The 18,064-nt window shown below is 38.1% G+C and overlaps 1 protein-coding gene across 7 annotated transcripts in view; it reads right to left on the reverse strand.

The window, feature by feature from the left end:
- Positions 1–16,212, reverse strand: part of LOC141442418 (uncharacterized) — a 38,538-nt gene extending 22,326 nt beyond the window's left edge. For 4 of the 7 annotated variants that reach the window (XM_074107438.1, XM_074107413.1, XM_074107406.1 and 1 more), the window contains exons 1-4: positions 16,064–16,212; positions 15,898–15,983; positions 13,683–13,751; positions 11,568–11,658 (exon numbers count right to left, since the gene is read on the reverse strand). In XM_074107438.1, coding sequence (XP_073963539.1) covers positions 11,568–11,658; positions 13,683–13,751; positions 15,898–15,983; positions 16,064–16,097 — 280 coding nt within the window. In that variant the 5' untranslated portion in view covers positions 16,098–16,212. Of the gene's footprint in view, positions 1–11,567; positions 11,659–13,682; positions 13,752–14,705; positions 14,874–15,897; positions 15,984–16,063 lie in introns of those variants that run through there. The other 3 variants (XM_074107422.1, XM_074107430.1, XM_074107447.1) reach the window with 3 other exon arrangements.
- Between the last annotated feature and the right edge of the window lie 1,852 nt (positions 16,213–18,064).

Here is an 18,064-nt window from a genome sequence, read left to right on the forward strand (position 1 = left end):
TAATACCTACATAATCTGTCAACATTTCAAGTGTCTAGCACACACAAACATGTATGCCTAAATGGGGTATAGACCCGTAGACTACGTTTTGAGGCTTCAAAAATATTAAAGTTGTTCTTTTCGCATATAGCTTCCGGAGCGTTTGCCCAACCTAATACAAAAATTGTGTCATTTTGGGTGCCTGCATAAGGAGAAATTAGGTATTAGTGTTTTCATTAGTATTTGACGAAAAAAAAATTAAAGACGAAAATTTTACTTTCTTATTAATATCTGAGCAGTAACTGATGTACCTAGGCATTTTGTGTCATATCCATCCACGGGAATCCTGATTTTTAACCAGTATCTAACATGTCGCCCAACTAACTCTAAAAGAATATTACAGTTTGTTAAAAAGATGTCAGACGTTTTAAAATACCGATATCTGTTATCCAAAATATTTTGTGTCAAATTCACTCCACGATATTATAGATATTAATTTTTTTTAATACAATACCCTGTAAAACCCACAAAAGAAAATTCAAGTTGTTAGAGTTTACGTGTTTTGATTATTAACGGTGTAAAAAAACACTATTCATAATTTGTGTCATTTTCATCCACGGATTCTCATTATTTGAAAAAAAAAACTACCACGAAACGTACTTCGCGCGAATGGCGAGCGCGGGGAAGTACATCGGGTGCTTGGGAGCCGGCTGGCAGCGTTCGTTTGTTTATATTACCCGCGGTTCGCGCGCGTAATCTGACAGTTTAATTGATTCCGAGATTTTACTGAATTCTCATGGGTAATCCCAAAAATTAATCATAGTTATCATTGACTTTGTATTAAAAACAGCTGTGCAAAATTTAATGAATTTAAGTCTAGCGCTTGTCATTTCGAGATTTTATGCCTATTCCATGGCAATTTTTTTACGAGATACCTACCTAATAAGTTTTTTTTTTTTTTTGCTGATTACTTTTGGTTGACTTGTAATTTTCATTGTTATCTAAACAACACTTCCGCACCAAATTTCAAATCCGATGTCATTAATCACTGAGGAGTTCCCTTCTGAGGAGACGCTCCTGGCTGCTTAACCAAGATGTTACTACCAGATACCGTGTGAAGTAAGCGGCCCAAAAGTTAGCGGCCGATTATAACCCAACCCAATTAAGAAGTTTTGAGTTATTATTTTGCATTTGTGAGGTCATAAGACTGACAAAACACACACACACTAGTGTATATATGATACAAACTAGTTTATATTTAGTAGTTAATATGACACAAACTAGTTTATATTTTAGGGACAAGTATTCAACCTGAACGTCTGGTGAAGAAAGAGAATTATTGCCAGCTACACCAGATTAAAACAAGCAGCATATAAAACTTTGAAACTAAAAATGAAAAAAAAAACACCAACATGGAAATGCGAACCTCTCAGGTCTTTCCATTAAATAACACTGGATACTAAATGCTTTCTACTAAAGCTGCAACTGCTAACTAACCTCAACTAGTCTAGGAGCCACGCCCGATTTAATGAAAGCGGTGTATTTTTTTTTTTATAAAATGAGAAAAACGACATGTTGCACAAATAGCAAATACGAACCTCTCCAGTATTTTGTGGCATGTTATTACGCACGTTGAGAGCTTTCGATCAACGCTTCAAGTGTCCAGTAACCTCATTTTTAGTTTTGAAGAAAAGGTAGAATTAAAGTTAGCGGCCGAAATATATATCACAACAAAAAAAAATAAACATTGATTAGATAACGTGTTCCTTCCAGATATTTTATTAATACGTTATGCATTTGAAATATTTTCCTCCAAAAAATCTGAAACTGCCCATAACCAAAGCCTAGTACGGGAGTTACGCCCGAATAAAAGTAGCGGCCGAAAAAATTTTGCAGTAATATGACAAAACGACCAACTGGAAATGGGAACCTCTTTAGTCTTTCCATATTATAATACGGGATACAAAGCTGCAAGAATTTACTAACCTCATCTAGTTTAGGAGCCACACCCGATTTAAAGAAACTGGCGTTTTTTTTTTTGTAATAAAATGAGAATAACAACTTGTTAGAAATGCGAACCTCTTCAGTTTTTTCTGGCATATTATTACGCACTACGCCTACTTTTATTCGGGCGTAGTTCCCGTACTAGACGTTGGTTATGGGCAGTTTCGGATTATTGAAAGCTTTTTAAATGCATAATCATCTTATTAAAATTCTGGATGAAACGCGTTTTCAAATGTTTTAGTTTTTTTTTTCGGTCGCGCTAACTTTAATTCTACCTTTTCTTCAAAACAAAACGAGATTAGTGGACATTTGAAGCATTCATCGAAAGCTCTCAGCGTGCGTAATAATATGCCAGAAAAAAACTGGAGAGGTTCGCATTTCCAACATATTGTTATTTACATTTTATTACAAAAAGAAATACGCCGCTTTTTTTCAAACGGGTGTGGCTCCTAAACTAGATAGGTTACTAAAACTCTTGCAGCTTGTATCGAAAGCTTTAGTATTCAGTATTATAATATGGAAAGATTTAAAGAAGTCGCATTTCCAAGTTGGTCGTTTTTTCATATTACTGCATACATTTTCGGCCCCCTACTTTTATTCGGCGTAGCTCCCGTACTAGATGTGGTTATGGGTAGTTTCGCATTTGATCGAAGCTTTTGAAATGCATAATCATATTAATATATAATATCTTTCCAGATATTAATATAATATCTAGGAGGAAGGCGTTTTCCAATCAATGTTTATTTTTATTTTAGTTGTTTTTTTTTCGGCCGCTAACTTTATTTCTCCTTTTCATCAAAACGAAACGAGGTTACTGGACATTTGAAGCGTTGATCGAAAGCTCTCAGCGTGCGTAATAACATGCCACAAAAAACCGGAGAGTTCCCGTTTCCAAATCAGATGTGGTTCCTAGACTAGATGAGGTTAGTTAACAGTTGCAGCTTTTATAGAAAGCTTTTAGTGTCCAGTGTTATTTTATGGAAAGATTTGAAGAGGTTCTCATTTCCATGTTGGTGTTTTTTTTTCATATGGTGTAGGTGGCAATAATTTTCTTGCTTCACCAGACGTTCAGGTGAAACTTCTCCCTGAATTATAAGCTAGTTATCGTGTTTTTGTCACTTTTATGAACACACAAATGCAAATAATAACAAACTTCTTAATTGGTTGGTTATAATCGGCAGCTAACTTTTGGCCGCTAACTTCACACCGTAGGATTGTTGACGCTAAGCGCTGCTATTTTAGAGATATGCAGTGACGCGATAGCCAGGTTTTAGGCTGGGCACACTCCTTGACCATACAAGATATCCATCTTCCTTTAAGTTCGAGTGAGAGAGAAGGAGCTTAGGGGCTAGATCACATCCTACTAATATTATATATGCGAAAGTTGTATATCTTGATGTTTGTTACTCATCATGCTTTAACGGCTGGGTAGCATTAGCTTAAATTTGGGATACTTATAGATATAGATATCGGTTTAAATTAACTACATATATATGCGTCACGACACGACACGACAAATAAATACAATCCGACTTTAGCGTCATAAGCAGGATCCACGTCAAATTTCGATCATTAGAATTTCGAACTTAATGCCAATTAGTTAAAGTTGACATTAGTTTTGTCGAATGTCCTAAATTTAGGTGCTTTCTGCTGTTTGATACTATGAACATACCATTTCTAAATTTTTACATAAAATACAATACAATACAATGACTCTTTATTGTACACCAAAAATAGTAAGCGATACAGAACAGGTACACAGAATGAAAATTACAAGGGTTAACAACAGGCGGCCTTATCGCTTAAGAGCGATCTCTTCCAGGCTTAGAGCAACGCGGGCTTCTTCGGAAGGGAGCAGCCTTAGCGGTAGATTACCTTTAAAATAGTTCTGGCGTTTGTTGCGGGGCGAAATGTGCATACAAGTGCAGTTCGGCTTACTTAGATGCAAAAACAAAACTGCCAACTGACTGTAATGACGACGTTAACACATAAATAATCCAACAATACACTAATAATTCGTTTACAGATGACTCCAAACTAACACATTGACAGTAACATCATTAAGTCATCGCTTTATCGCTTATGCGATTTATCGCTTGACTGATCCGAAATTTGTACCGCTAGGACTCGATGTTGGTAAACGAATCCGACAATAATGTACGTCTTTGTTGTTTAAATGTAATTAAATAGCAATAATACGATAACAATTTACTTCCATGTGAAATGTAACACCATAATTTTGCAAGCTTGATGTCCCAGATCTCTTTTTACAGCAGGAAACTGAACAATTCGTTATTTTTAGCACCGCCGCGTTCACTCGCGCTTCTCGATTCAGTCTAGTAGTTTGAAATCCGAGCGCGCCTTGTTTTATAAAATTCGTATGCCCAATTGGGCTTGTACTTTGACAGAGGGGAACGCGTCGAATGGCTACTCCCTTCCGCCCGGGTTGCTCTAAGCTTCCAGGCAACCTTTTTTATATATAACTATCAGCCTTTTTGATTCTTAAATTAATGTACCTATTATTTACATACTTCATTATTTGAATAGGTACTACATTCAGAGTATGCAAAAATAGAAAGTTATGCAATTTGTTCATTACGTAGCGGAGATAAAAGTCAGTCAATTCAATACTCATTAAGTTATATAATAGGCGAAGTGCATAGTTTAAGGCCAGCGAAAAAAATGAAAGAGTTAAAAACATTGCAGGATCGCTATACTCGACAACAATGTCGCATTTAAATTTTATTATTATCAAGTCTCAAACTTGGTCACGGTAATATCTAAGTTGCACAAGTCAGGGCTATTACGAAACTCGAAACTTGAAGTTCGTGTCGTGCGGTCCCTCTGACACTTACAGTATTTAATACGAGAGCGAAAGGGACAGTACGATACGAACTTCGAGTTTCGAGTTTCGCAGTAGCCCTGCTGTACCTACAGCCAATTCAATCTGGTTCCAGAAAAAAAAAAAAAACATCTAGCAAATCAAAATAACAAAACAACTGATACCTACCCATTAGGTATCAGTTATTTTGTTAGAACCTCGGACTTTTTTTAATGTGTGTGAAACAGCTCGTGGTGTTTTCAGCGGAAAAATACACCTGCAGTTTTGATATAAAATTAAATATCGTAATACATTTTGAGAAAATGTTTATATTAGTCTCGGCTGGAATAGCAATTGCTGGCTTTGTATAGTTAAACGGACTCGCAAGTTCGTTCGTTTAATACTCATACTCAGCCAGCAATTGCCTACTTCCATGCGACGACAATACTTGTATTATCTGATATGAATGCTTCCCATAGATGAAATCGTACCGAACGAACGTGTTTGCGTGCTTATGCCCCCCGTCGCCCCCGCCGCTTGACCGCGCGGCCCGTTTCGACCGCAACCATTTGTGTTTATGTTTTATTATTTTAAATATCGTGGGCGAAAATGACACAAATTTACAATGTCGATTTATCATGCATTTATGATATAAAATATGTGAACTCTAATGACTATAATTTTTTTTGAAGCGTTTGTAGGTTAAGAAAACAAAATAATTTAAAATCTTAAAATATCGTGGTCTAATTTGGCACAACTTTTTTTTATAGGCGTATGTAAGTAATCTGAAATAGGAAATAAATATTTCATAAACTGTAATTTTTTTTTCACACCATTTTTACATACTGTCCATATAACAGTTTGCACTGGACGAAAATGACAAAATTTGGTTTACATACTCCACAGGCTATCCTAGATATGATGCCATAATTATTTTTAACTTTAAATTTATTTTGCGAGATTTATTCAAATAAAAAAATAACAACCACAAATCTTCAAATTGCTGAAAATGCAGGCAACAAAAATGACACAAAACGCTACAATAAGCTTCATAGGTACGACTGTACCCACAGGCAAAAAATAAGAAACTTTAGAATTCTTGAAACTTAATACCTCAAAATAACGTAGTCCTATCGGCCTAGTAGGCAAAGCACACGAAACGTTACAGCTTCGGCGCCACTTTTAGCAATTTTAGGTTTTAAGTTTGACAAAAACGGTACAATAGTGACAGGTTGCTAGCCTGTGGCCTACGGTCCTCAGTCGCCTCTTACGACATCCACGGAAGAAATGGAGAGGTCTAATTCTAACCCGACATCACACGAGTAGCTATTACAGCTCAAGAAATAAAGCCCTGTGACAGACTGATGGACAGATAGACAGACAGACAGACAGACAGCAGAGTCTCAGCAATAGGGTCCCGTTGGCACCCTTTGGGTACGGAACCCTAAAAAGAAGAAGTAACTCCCGTCAGGAATAAAGAAATATTCTAATATCGAAAAAGAAAAGATTTATTCGTGACAAAAGGGAAAAAAATGTACGAAAATTATTTAGAAATGTGCATGTCTAAAGTGGTCACAAATCAGTCAATTTTGTTTTATTTCAGATATTTAAAAAAATGACAACTTGGGCAAAGTTATCTCAAAAGTCAAAGTTGTACGGTTTTATAGTATTTTATATATAATGTACCCCTATTATCTCATCATCTGAAATTACTGTAGTTTCATTCAACAACTAAAAACTACATACCTGTTGGTATTCTTGTTTTTAGAATCTCCACTAAAATTTCCACCCACGGAACGCTAAAAGAAAGATGCCTACGAAGACTTTATTTCATTGTGTACATCATATTTATTTAGAACAAAATTTTTAACACAGCGTTAATAAATAAATCTAATCAGTCGGATATTCCTAAATTTCTTGCATATCAACATTAAACGTTTCTTCTTTTCTTACCTTGAATATTGCATGACAGCACCATGGCTACTTTCGCAATATAATGATCCAGGCAAAGTTATATGCAGTTAGTTAGCATTGAATCTGAAAGGAATTGTGCATTAATAAATACAGAAATAGTATTAGCAGACAGACTATAAGATACTTAGGTGGAGGAATAAAGTGACCGATGCCTTTTAGTTACAGCATAAGGACGTAAATCAGACTATCAGTAGGTAAATTCCCTAATGTACATACTGTTGCACGCAACTCTGTCCGCGTAGAATTCGTTTATAGCTATTCCGCGGGAATTATGTGATTAAAAAAAACTACCCTATGTTTTTCCACGGGACTCAAACTATCTGTATCCCAAATTTCATCCTAATCGGTTCAACGATTTAGACGTGAAAAGGTAATAAAGAAATAAACAAACAGACTAACAAACTTTCGCATTTATAATATGAGTGGGATTATTGTCTTATTTTAAGTCATCATCATCATCATCATCATTATCGGCCTATCTTAGCCCACTACTGGACATAGGCGTCTCCAATTGCACGCCACTGAGCACGATCCTCGGCCACTCTCATCCAGTTACTGTCAGCTACCCAGTGAAGATCATCGCTCCACCTAGTCTGAGGGCGTCCCACGCCACGCTAGGCTTTTACTCGTTTACCCTAGCAGTTATCGGTTCTTCGGCTGATATGGCCGGCCCACTGCCACTTCAGTTTGCTTCAGTTTTAAGTAATCCTATAGAAATAGACGGACGGACAGCGTAATATCAAACTATCTGAACTAAGTCTTTGTGACAAAGTTTCTCACGACCATCATCATTATCATCATCATCATCACCATCATCATCTTCATTAAGATCGGTTTGTGAACAATACTTATCTTTTTCAAAATATCCTGATATTGAATTTAGATTTTTGCTATTCCTTTCTGCCTGCATGTCAATTTACAGAGATTAGTGATATGGAGATAGAGTTGTAAAATTAAATATATAACATTGAATTCCATGCTACCTACCCTGGGTATTAAAAATAAACTGGCCAAGTGCGAGTCGGATTCGCGCACGATGTCTTCCGTACCATTATCTATACAACATTAGACATAAGCGAAAAAAAAAACGGCCAGAAAAACAAGTTTGTTGTATGGAAGTCCTCCTTAAATATTTGTTTTATTTTAATTAATTTATTTATTTTTAAAGTAATTATACAGCTAAATATTCTGTGAATATTTCAAGCGTCTACCTGTTGCCGTTATTAACATCATGCAAAAAACGGCTAAACAATCACGTTTGTTGTATGGGAGCCGCCCTAAAATATTTATATTATTCTGGTTTGAGTATTTGTTGTTATAGCGGCCACAGTAATACATAACCTGTAAAAATTTAAAGTGTCTAACTATTACGACTCAAGAGATAGAGCCCTGTGACAGACGGACGGACAGACAGACAGACAGACAGCGGAGTCTCAGCAATAGGGTTCCGTTGGCACTTTTTAGGTACGGAACCCTAAAAACTAAATAATAGTTACGAACCAGTAGAATTTTATGTAGGTACATAATAAGCCCATATTTTCCTTATCTTAAATATCAGCTTTTTAGGATAAAAGGTTTGGTGTCTGCGTTGGTAAACAATCATTAAAAAAATAGGACAATGATTCACTTCGAAACACAGACAGACAGACAGACGGACAGACAGATGGACAGATCAACAGACGGACGGACGGATGAGGCGACGGAAAGGTACACTGACAGACTCTCAGTGGCGGATTTATGTTTTTTTATGAGTGTAGGCCACTTTATATCCGCCGCCCTATGTAACTTTCTAAAATAATATTTTTTTAAATCTGCCGCCCCTAGGCCGCGCCTATACGGCCTATTTATAAATCCAGGACTGCAGACTCACATACGCATAAAATTAACAACCTGTGTAGTGACACCTGTGTTAGGAGTGCCTAACAGAGACAAATCTAACGATACCTCTTCTGATCTCTCTATCTCCTAACATGAGCTATTTCCCAAGACTCTGCTTCTAATTATCAATAAAATACTTATAAATTTTAAAGGTCGTAGAAAAATTTTCGACTAAAGTACAGTTGGTACAACTTTATTCACCATCATCATCATCATCTCAGCCGTAGGACGTCCACTGTTGGACATAGGCCTCCCCTACAGACTTCCAGTTGCTTTGGCTGGCAGCGGCCTGCATCCACCGTGAACCTGCGGCTTTAACCAGGTCATCCGTCCATCTTGTTGGTGGACGTCCTACGCTGCGCTTGCCGATCCGCGGCCTCCACTCGAGAACTTTTCGGCCCCAACGGCCATCCGCTCTCCGTGCTATATGGCCGGCCCATTGCCACTTCAACGAGCTGATTCGCTTGGCTATGTCGGTGACCCTTGTTCTTCTACGTATCTCCTCATTTCTGATTCGGTCCCGTAGAGAAACCCCAAGCATAGCTCTCTCCATAGCTCGCTGAGCAACTCTGAGCCTATTTATAAGGCCTAAAGTAAAGCACCACGGATCCATATGTCATCAATGATGTAGTGTTCACTTCGAAAGACAGACAGACAGACAGACGGACAGACAGATGGACGGATCGACAGACGGACGGACGGATGGGCCGACGGAAAGATACACAGACAGACTCACATACGCATAAAATTAACAACCTGTGTCACTCCTAACAAAGACTTATTTTCTTGTCTCTTCTCTTGTTTATTGTCTTACTTGTTAAGATGCATCAAGGCCTTGTTGCATAGCGTGCGAAAGAAATGACCATACATATGCTCCAAAACCATAACCCTTGCCGTTTCTCACACTTATAAATAAAATAAAAAATCTTGAATCACTTCATAATAGAGTACATACAGTACATACTCGTACATATGCAGACAGACGGTGGGAAGCGACTTACTTCTATGGAGTGAAAATGTTCACGGCGCAACTAAGAGTTAGGGAAATTTGGTATGTTTTCGTAGTAGGTTGCTGCAGACCACAAGTTTGGTACACACGATAAGCCATACTTTGGCCACCCAGTAGGAATGAAATTCTTACAGCCCTGTCTCTGGTGTTCTTGTAACAAATATTAATGTTTCTGACAAAAATGATAAAATTAACATACCCGTGTATTCAATTACATATGTTATCCTCATCATCAAATCGTACATACATAAATAGTTTAAGAGTTGCACTCTTGCTAATTTCCTCTCGTCCGCCAACTTTTTGACTTCTTGATTTGTGTTCAAACCATAATTATTCAAACATAATTGCTTTGAATATCAATCTCATTGACTTGACGTGACAAAAATGTATTATAATGACGTTTAAATTTTACTTATCTAGCCAGTAATAATAATAAAAAAGGTGGTACGAAAAGTACTTCGATTGTGAAAACCTTTTTATTCACTGAGCCTAGATTTAGCGGCCGTAAAAATGCCGTGATATGTAGGAATTTATTTGAGCCTCACTGTTAAACTTGATATTCATACACATGCAATGTATGTTGAATGTAGACCTTATTTTTTAACTAATTAGTTTAGTGATTACACCTAGCACCTTTTATTGTGAGAATATATATGCTTTATATAAATTAGTGGCGCTACTGTCTACGTAAGAGTAAATATCTAATATCTGTTCAGAATTTGTAAGTTGAATTTAAAACCACTTGTCCTAGATCGAAGCACCGCATTATAATGTATGTAAAGTATGCAATGAAATAATTTTTGCCGAGGACTGGGTTACTTAAATAATTATTATTTTAAATGACAATTTTAAAAGTAACTTACCTGTTTTTCGTCCTGCTTATAGTTTGTGTCCTTGCATTAATCAGAAATAATAGTTTAGGCGTTTCAACTTCCGAAAATAACAGATTTAAAAACAAAAAAAGTAAATACTTGACTCAGAAACTTGAACTTGATCTCTCAGTGATCTCATGCTTTCTTCATTTAGTTGTCGTATTATCTGAGCCAAAGGTGATGGTCACGTGACCACACGAAATAGTCGATACCTATTTACAATAGTTTGATTTTGTGACACTGACTCACGCACCCATATAAGATGTCACTACATGCTCGCTGCGAACACTGTCAGTTGTACTCATACAATGGTAAAATGCATTAAAATTTACTGCATCACGCTGCACTTTTGATGCAATAAAGTTCCTTTTTTTTGGATTTTGCTTGAAGAGCATATCCATAATTTACTATTCTCAAAAAATCCTCTAAGAAAACATGTCCGTGGAAGCTATGCGGGGTGTCCGTAGGTTTGTATGGAAGAGCAACCCCCTTAAGCTTGAAACACACAAAGAGTGGTGGCGGGGCGGTGCGGCGCGGCGCGGAGGCGGCTCCGCTTTTAATATTCGAGCTAACATGAAAGAGACACATGATAACTGCTTATTTCTCGCGCGGTATTCTGCAGGGCACTACGAAACTCGAAACTCGAAGCTCGTGTCGTACCGTCCCTCTCGCTCTCGTATTAAATAGTATGTGTCAGAGGGACCGCACGACACGAACTTCGAGTTTCGTAGTAGCCCTGCTGTGTGCCCTCTCTCACGTTAGCTCGAAACCGAATCGAACCGGCACTGCCTCCGCGCCGCTCCGCACCGCTCCGCCTCAATGTGTTTCTAGCTTTATTAATTATCTGTTGGGACTTGAGTTCGGATGAAAGGATAATTGGCCCGCACACAGCATACGATCATTTCTGCATGTATTTATCCCTTGTGAATTGCATAGACGTGTAATCACCAGGATACTCGTTGTCACCAGGTGTAATAACAATTCACCTTAATTATAGTTTCGAGAACTATAAACTTGAAAAGCAATTTACCATTCGGATCCTGCGACTGGACAGACGGTTGCACCTTTAACGTGGCCGGAGAGGACGCGCTTTCTTGAGGAATACACTTTTTCGAATTGTTCTGGAAAATCACATTTATATCTTAATTTATACTTATGATCTCAAAAATAAATATAAGTATATAAATAAGTCCTTTTTTTTGCAAGCTTTATTAATCAACCTTATTTGGCTGTGAGCACAGATTGGGGACTTTACACACTCCATTGAATTTCTTCGCAGGTGTGTATGGTTGCCTCACGATGTTTTCCTTCACCGCTAAGCTGTGGTAATTTTTTCTAATATAATTTCGCATATAAATTCCGAAAAAATCAGAGGTGCAAGCCCAGGCACGAACCCAAGACCCTTTGGTTGAGAGACCGCACAGGGCAAACCACTAGGTTGCCACAGCTTTTTAGAGCTTGTATTAAAAATGTTTTTTTTTTCTTATTGATTTGCTGAGACTTACCCTTGAAATGTGTTGGTATTTAATAAAGGGAAGTAATAAGTGCAGCGACTAAAGTTTTATTTAGCATCCGCAACGGAACATCTATTTTAATATGTAAGCAACGGGTTAATAGAACAGCTTCTATTAAAATAATATGCGATCTTTACAATACCAGCAAATTATGCAAAATCGAGCGACAATAAACAACAAATAATATAACTCGGCTACCGATAAATATATTATCTTCAAAATTGATGATTTGGCGACTAATATTGTAAGTCAGCTACTTTATTTATTTTTGAGCTTCAATAGCTGTCTACTAATTTAATCAAAATCAACCCCCAATAAAGAGCATCGTAAATAATGACTTAGCAACTAAATTAATAATTCGTCTTCTTTTTTAATGAAAATTAGCAACACAACTCGTGGTGCGCTGCGCGGGAACGAGAGCGCGCACGCGCCGTAACTGGCCGGCCCGCCAATGAGCGTGCTGCATTCAGAATACCGTAACGAGTCGCATTTATTTGTTTACAATTAGATAATAGGTTTCATAATAGGTTCGTTCGTTACCTTCTGAACCTCAGAGTAGAAAATAGAAGCCCCGGGGCTTCGTCGACTTTCTGGCGGGCCGCTTTTGCCTTGATACACAACACAGAAGAAATGATAGGTTCGGTCGCTGCCTTTTGTACCTCAAAGCAGAAAATAGAAGCCCCACCGTAGCAGGGCGGAGCGGAGGCAGCGAAGTAAAGCGGAGACAGCGGAGCAGAGCGGAGTACCACGAAGCAGAGGCATCGGAGTGGAGGCAGCGGAGCAGAGGCAGTAGAGCGGAGCGGAGGTAGTAGAGCGGAGTGGAGGCAGCGGAGTAAAGTGGAGACAACGGAGTGGAGCGTAGTACCACGGAGTAGAGGCAGCAGCGTGGAGGCAGTGGAGCGGAGTGGAGTGGAGGCTTTACTCCACTACCTCCGCTCTACTCCACTGCCTCCGATCTGGTGCTTCCGCTCCATTGACTATCACCACTCCGTTGCTTCCGCTTTACTCCACTGCCTCCGCTCCGTTGTCTCCTCTTTACACCACTGCCTCCACCCCACTCCACTACCCCCACTCCGCTGTATCCGCTCCGTTGTCTCCGCTCCGCTCCGTTATCTCCGCTCCGCTCCGTTATCTCCGCTCCGCTCCATTGTCTCCGCTCCGCACCGTTGTCTCCACTCCGCTCCGTTGCTTCCGCTCCGCTGCCTCCACTCCGCTCTGCTGCCTCTACTCCGTGGTACTCCGTTCCACTCCACTTTCTCCACTGTATCCACTCCGCTACCTTCGCTCCGCTGCCTCCACTCCGCTCCGCTGCCTCCACGTTTTACGTTGACGACGCCGCAACGTGGACATGTGGCGGGGCCCTTAGTCGCTAATCGCTTAGTCGTTATATACAATTAGAGCTACCACTGTTAATTTTTTGATGACAATAATAATCGTCATGCTGATTTATTAAAACGTAGCTCGGATTACACAACTTGCAGGCGCTTCAAAAGTATTTATTAGGCGCTTAAAATTAGTCGCTGATTTATTAATTCAGAAGACAAATAATTAAATTTGAAGCCAAAAATGACAGTTTAAAGAAGCTGCGTTAATTACAACCCTTCAATAAAGAGTCATTGTATTGTACTTACTGCGGAGGGGGAGAGACTTGCACATCTTCTCTCACCGGTGAATTTCTTCATCTGTGAAGGATTCTGTACCTAATCAAAATAAAATTTATAGTTAACTTAGAGTGCGTGAGTGTTAACTTCGGGTCCATATTGGCGCATATACATTTTTGATTCGATTATTTATAATAATACCGCTTTGTCAACATAATCATCATTTCTCCGATGTTTGTTTATTTTATTTTTTAATAATTATTTTTACTACTACCTACATTCTTCATATGTAACATTTTTCGTTTTTTTTTACTTATAATGTCAACACTGAAATTTTATCTATACCCATAATGTTATTTGGGAGAATATCTTATTTATAAACTTATTTCATATAATCATCGCAGTTCTAACCTAACCCACTTTTCTGGCAGGATTTCGGTTCTATGAGGGTCGCAGTTCTAACCGAACTTAACCCACTTTTCTGGCAGGATTTCGGTTTTGTGAGGGTTGTTAGTTCTAACCTAATCTAACCCACTTTTCTGGCAGGATTTCGGTTCTGTGAAGGTCGCAGTTCTAACCTAACCTAACCCACTTTTCTGGCAGGATTTCGGTTCCGTGAGGGTCGCAGTGCTAACCTAACCTAACCAATTTTTTGTCAGCATTTAGGTTTTGTGACGGTCTTTTTAGTTGTTTTTTAGTTTCTTACTATTTCTTACTATCTAGACTCTATTTTCGAGGGCCGGTAGGACGTGTCTGATATTTTTACACGCTCCGCTGTGGCAGATTAATGCAGGTGAGTGTACTGTACTACTGTCACATGCATTAATATTTAAAATTTTAAACGTTTCCTCATTTCTAAAAGCATTTAAGTATACCTACAGATAGCGCGCGAGTTGAATGCAGAGCAGAGCTCAGGAATGCGATAGTGTTGCGATCTTATTAGAATTCGATAAAGAAAAAGAAATGTTATTTTAATTTACACATATTATTTTTTTTACTTTCGCATTTTAATCACATAATTATGTATATGTATAAACCGGACTAGCACCTAACCTTTTATTTGTTTGATCCACCGTAGTTGCAACGTGACTCAACACGATGGATATAAGTAACTCGAATAAACCGTCAACAAAAAAAACGGAAACAAACTTTGTAAAAATAATGAATTCAGTAAAATAGCGGATTTCAAAGCAACGTGGCTCAGTGCTTCACGCGAACGACGCCGCGGGGCCCGCGGGTAAATACTAGTTGCAAATATTCTCCAAACCTTGATAAAGATTATGCCCTCGAAACTGCTTGATAATGTATCGCGACCATGATCAAGCGTTATCAAGCCAAAACATGGCCTTGCCTTTACACCTCTATCAAATTGCAAGGTTTACGAATTGGCCTAAAGAACGATAAATGATAAGTTCAAATGATCGTCACCACTATATCTCGTCTCGTATTATTATTACACGAAAATATAAGTGAATAACATATGAAACTTGTTTCAACAAGTTCAAGAGCTTCAGCTCTTAATAGACTGAAGTCATCTCCCATTGTAAGACCCCCCACCTTCCAGAAATATGTATTTTGTCTAAAGGTCTCTACTCATTACAGCGTATCATACCATGACCAAAATGCCTTGATCACACGTACCGAGCAAACGGGCGAGACAGTTAAATGATTCTCGGCCGAGACAGTAATGTAAGCGAGACTGTTAAGCGCTCGCTCGCTCGCTATGTTTATACGCACCGAGTACTCGGCCGAGAGCACTGTCTCGCCCGTTTACTCGGTACGTGTGATCAAGGCATAATAGCCACGCTCCTGACACGCTCCTATTACGGTTATGGCAGGAAACGGTGCACCTAGTGGGTAGAGGCCTCCGGTAGAGGCACAATACACACATTTGTTACGTATATTGTGTAATGATAACACTTCAAATATATTTTCACTGGATATAACAACATTTGATATAATTTCAAAGGATAGGAGCTTCACAGAACTTTTTTATATATTAAACCTAACCTAACCTAAACCAAAGTTCATCAAATCGAATTAATAACAATAGAATACAATAACTCTTTATTGCACACCATCACAGTAAGCAGTACAGAAAACACAGGTATATACATAGATAAAATAAATTGCATTAAGTATATCAAATAAAAATTATATCAATTGTTGTTATATTCTTCGAGCGGTACCCGGCGATGTCCATTCAACCGCGAAACGTCTGAAGTAGGTAACAATAAGTACGTACTCTGTTCCGGGGAGTCGGACTAAACGACTGGGATCTCCTTTGTAACGGTTGAGGTCGTGTGAAGGGTTTCCTGGTCGTATCTGGCCCTGTTAAAGATTTTGATAATGTCTTGTAGTTCTACTCTAGTACAATGGTGAACTGCTCTTGATCACTTGGCAAGTCTTACCATGTTGCGCCATTTTAAAGTCCGGTTTGAACATTCTCCAGTGTTTTTTTTGGTATTTTATCTTTTTTCTGAAACATATAGTCCGTCTTGCCTAATTTACTTATTACTTTTGATATTTTGACACATAATTGTAATTTAACTTAAGTCACTGTCAGATTTTCCATCAAATCTCTACAGAGGTAATCATGAGGTAATGGAGAATGTTTATCAAAGCAAAGCATTTTATTTTATGAATCTTCGAGAGACGTAATTGGCAAATTGAAGACCGTTATACTTATATTCTAAACAAACAAGAGAAAATCAGGTCAAGTGAACTGATAACTTAGTTGTAAAATACACCTAATCAAAACATCATATTGTCGAGGGCACTAACTACGACTATCATTGATAAACGGGCTTACAAGTGATTACAAGCTGTCCTGGCGCACTATCTGTTAGGCCACAAACTACAAACAATAAGTTGCTACTAGCATGATTAATTTTCTATCTTAGAGAGAATAATCTTATTAATATAATAAGTTTTTGGTAATAAAAACATTTTTAATACGAGCTCTTTCTCTGCCACTGTACTTTTTGTTGACTGTACTTGCATTGCCACCCAAACTACATTTGCATACCAAATTTCAAGTCGATGGCATTAACCGTTGAAGAGTTCCGTCCTGTGGAGACGATCCTGGCCGGACTACCAGGATGTGATTACCAGATTATTATATTGTCACGCAATTTAGATAGGTTTACCAAATTTCAAGTCAATCCAACTGGAACTGGAAGTTAGTCGAATTTAACTTGCAAGATTTGATTACAGACAGACAGACAGGCAGAGAGACAAACAGACAACGGGACAGGTGAAACTAAATAAAAGCTTGTAAAAAATATAGTTCTACAAGTCCATTAATATTCTCCGACGTCCTAATGACCTTACTTGTCCAAACTACTAATTAACAGGCATCGGAACGAGAGACACTAAAGAATCGCCACCTGAAAAGCGCCGCGCAGATTCACTCCAAATGGGGAAATGTTAATAAATAATGTGATCGTTACCATGCACCGTCTCCCTTGACTGGAATGGATTGGTGTTCTTATTTAGTTACAAATAAAGTGTAACATCATTGACTGAGTAATAAACAATGCAAAGCCGAAACCAATAATTTTCGAGTGTTAGCCTATGAGCGAAGCTCGGTCGATGTCTGCTAAATTGAATATCTCTAGCTTCATTGTATTTTTGTAAGTATTTATGTTTTGAAAAATAAATTAATACTAAAAATACAATGAAGCTAGCGATATTAAATTTAGCAGACATCGACCGAGCTTCGCTCAGGCTAACACTCGAAAATATGCGTTTTGCCAGAAATCAAACTAAGCTAGATCGATTACTCGCCCCCGAAAACTCCGACATAGCAAATTTCATCGAAATTGTTAGAGCCGTTTTCAAAATTCCCAAAATATATAAATTGCTCGTTTAAATCGTCATCGATATTCTTTGAGAATCATGAATGTGCACTAAAAATAAACAACAGCAAAATTCCCTCCGAACAGAAAACTAGTAATTGTTTTATTTTTCCACGTGAGTGATAACCGCCGTGGGACATATATGTATAGTGGATATATATTAGGTAGCTAGTTTAGAATAAGCACCAACGTACGTAATGATTCTTGCTAAATTCATGCACATTTATCGAGTTTTCGCTAATTAAAATGGATAATTTATGCATAATTGGGCAATCGCGCCTAAATTATAATATTGATATTGATCTGTTGATTATACGAGTAATTTCTAATTCATCATCATCAACAGCTTGTCAGAAATACGATAAAATCTGGGCAACTACAATCAAAATTAGAATTAATTCTATTAAAGTAGAGGCTCCTGTTGGCAACCCTTTCGCTTTTTTATGCAGCTATGCGAGCACAATAGAGTTCTTTATACATAGAATGGTGAATCTATCTATATCTATATATAAATAAAACAAGCCAAGAGCGTGTCGGACACGCCCGAAATAG

This window comes from Choristoneura fumiferana, chromosome 2 (genome assembly GCF_025370935.1).
Source record: "Choristoneura fumiferana chromosome 2, NRCan_CFum_1, whole genome shotgun sequence".
Taxonomy (NCBI): Eukaryota; Metazoa; Arthropoda; class Insecta; order Lepidoptera; family Tortricidae; genus Choristoneura; species Choristoneura fumiferana.